This window comes from Monopterus albus, unplaced genomic scaffold (genome assembly GCF_001952655.1).
Source record: "Monopterus albus unplaced genomic scaffold, M_albus_1.0 scaffold106.1, whole genome shotgun sequence".
NCBI classification, from domain to species: Eukaryota; Metazoa; Chordata; class Actinopteri; order Synbranchiformes; family Synbranchidae; genus Monopterus; species Monopterus albus.
Window position 1 is genome coordinate 845,366 of NW_018127986.1, and position 2,493 is coordinate 847,858.

Here is a 2,493-nt window from a genome sequence, read left to right on the forward strand (position 1 = left end):
ACTAAACTAAACAAAAAATTATATTGAACTTAATGATTAAGAAACTTAGTCAATGAAATTAAATTAGGCCACAAAATTTTGATGAATTAAAACTAGAGCAGAATTTAATAATGATAAAAACAATTATTTCACAGCTTGCGCAAGGTTTATGGAAACCTTAAGTATTCAGTATGAAATAATTGAATATAATATAATAATAATAATATAATATAATGTAATTGTGAAATAGTCCAACATACAGTGTTTTCATTTACATGAAACTTTATTCCATGACACTTCTTATCAAAATAAGAGTCTAGTCCAGTTCATTTTATTTTTAGTGGCTGTCTACTCATTCAGCTTGAGTTGACAGACAAAGACTAAAACTGTGATGAAAGGTGTTTGTTTTTTTTATCCAAAATGCTGAAACAAAAATAAACCTTGTTACTGTGAAAGGAAGCGTATGAAGTATTGCATAACTCTGAGGAAGCCATTACCATAGCTCTCCACATGGCACTGGATCACCTGGAACACAGAGGGACCTACCTACAGATGCTTTTCACTGATTATAGCTCAGTCTTTATTACCATTACACCAGACATGCTGATCAGGAAACAGCTCCACCTGGACCTTTCTACTCACCGCTCCAGTTGGATCATGAGCTTTCTCACAAACGGTCCTCAATCTGTCAAGTTTGGCCCTAACGTCCCCTCTACCCTTGCACTCAACACTGGCTCACCATAAGAGTGTGTGCTGAGCCCTCTACTGTACTCACTTTACACATATGACTGCACACCAAGCTACACCTCCAGCTCTGTCATCAAATTTGCAGATGACATCACAGTGATTGGACTACTCTCAGGGTGTAATGAACACGCTTACTGAGACAAGGACCAGAAATGAACAACATGGTGCTCTGCAAACAACCTGATAGTGAACACACAAAATAGAAAGAACTCATCCTAGACTTCAAGAAGTGCAGAGCAGACCACCCTCTCATCTTCATAAATGGAGACTGTGAGGAAAGAGTTCACAGCTTTAAACCCAACCCTCCTGGGAACCCACATATCTGACAACCTCTCCTGGTCTATCAACACCACAGCTGCTGTCAAAAGAGCACAGCAGCAGCTTCACTACCTGTGAGTCCTAAGGAACAACAACCTATGGAGTAAGCTGCTGGTGGCCTTCTACCACTCATACTGCCTCTGTGGTTTGCTGGCTGCTCAGCAGCCAACATAAAGGCACTACAGAGGGTCATCAATACAGCAGGTGTGTGGGTGTATTATGTGTAATAGCTGCCCGTTTTATGATGTTTATGATGAATGTTAGCATATGATGTAGAAGGTGATTCTGTGTGTGTATGGATGTATTATTTATGTAAAGATGTGTGTGTTCATTTATATCTATCTTTAACAGCTGGGAAGGGTCTCACAGTTTCATTGTATTTTGACACAATGACAATAAAGGCTTCTTATCTTTCTATATTATAAGTTTTACATGCAACTTGATCTCATTTTATGTATTTCATAATATTCTATGTATGTATGCATGTATTTATCATTATTATACCCTTTAACAAACAGTACAAAATGAGAAATTGGATTCTCATGTTAATTAGAAAGTGCTACACCCAGCTGCTGTGAAACCTCTCAACTTCCAGGCTGAACCAATAAAGTTCTTACAAACTTATTTGTCATAACACAGGCCCTCCCACTCACAGGTATAGTGCAGCCAAAACCAACATTGGCATGTAGTTCATGTTTCATTCAGCTGCATGCAATAAATGTTATTGGAGGGATCAACTTTTATAGCATCACATTGTCTGGAAATAATATGGAAACTATACACCTCGGTATTTTCGTGATACTGGTAAGAATTTATCTTTGATGGCAGTCTTTCTGAACAAAAAGGTTAAAAAATATTTAAAACAGTGCTAACTTATGTCTTATTTCTGTATCCCAACATTATTGATTGTTTTTAGAATCCATTTTCAACCGGTGACTCAAACAACATAAATCAGAATATGATTTACCATATGTATATAGGAATATAATCTACATATTAACAGGCCCTGTCCTGTTAATAATCAAGAAAACAACAAAAATGACAAAGTTATAAATTATAAGTATGTAGGGAGATTTTTTTTTGGTTGTCAACATTCAGAACTGCTACAAATTAAATATTTATCAGACTGAAGAACAACAAATACAGTAGATCCCTGCTATGCTTGTCAACATTAGCATGTAGGCTCTTTGCAGTTGTGTGCTGGAGGAGCAATCATGTGCACAAACTGAGTGGCTTTTGTTCAGTCTAATTGATAACATTTTTAAAAAGCTTTTGAAAATAATAAACATAAATATAATACACACAACATCTCAGCTGTATTTAGTCTAATGTACATAATGTGATTAAATGTGTTGGCAGTGTTTGGGAGTCGACAGGTCGTCTTCAGGAATTTTGCAACGACAAAAAAGAGACTGGATCATAGATTCTTTTAGTATCAGTGAAGGCTAT

General features: G+C 36.4%; 1 protein-coding gene across 1 annotated transcript in view; it reads left to right on the plus strand.

Moving 5' to 3' along the window:
* The first annotated feature begins 1,812 nt into the window (after positions 1-1,812).
* Positions 1,813-2,493, plus strand: part of LOC109966060 (cadherin-13-like) — an 8,005-nt gene continuing 7,324 nt past the window's right edge. The window contains exon 1 of the mRNA XM_020610637.1: positions 1,813-1,848. Within this exon, the coding sequence (XP_020466293.1) occupies positions 1,813-1,848 (36 nt within the window). The remainder of the gene's footprint in view (positions 1,849-2,493) is intronic.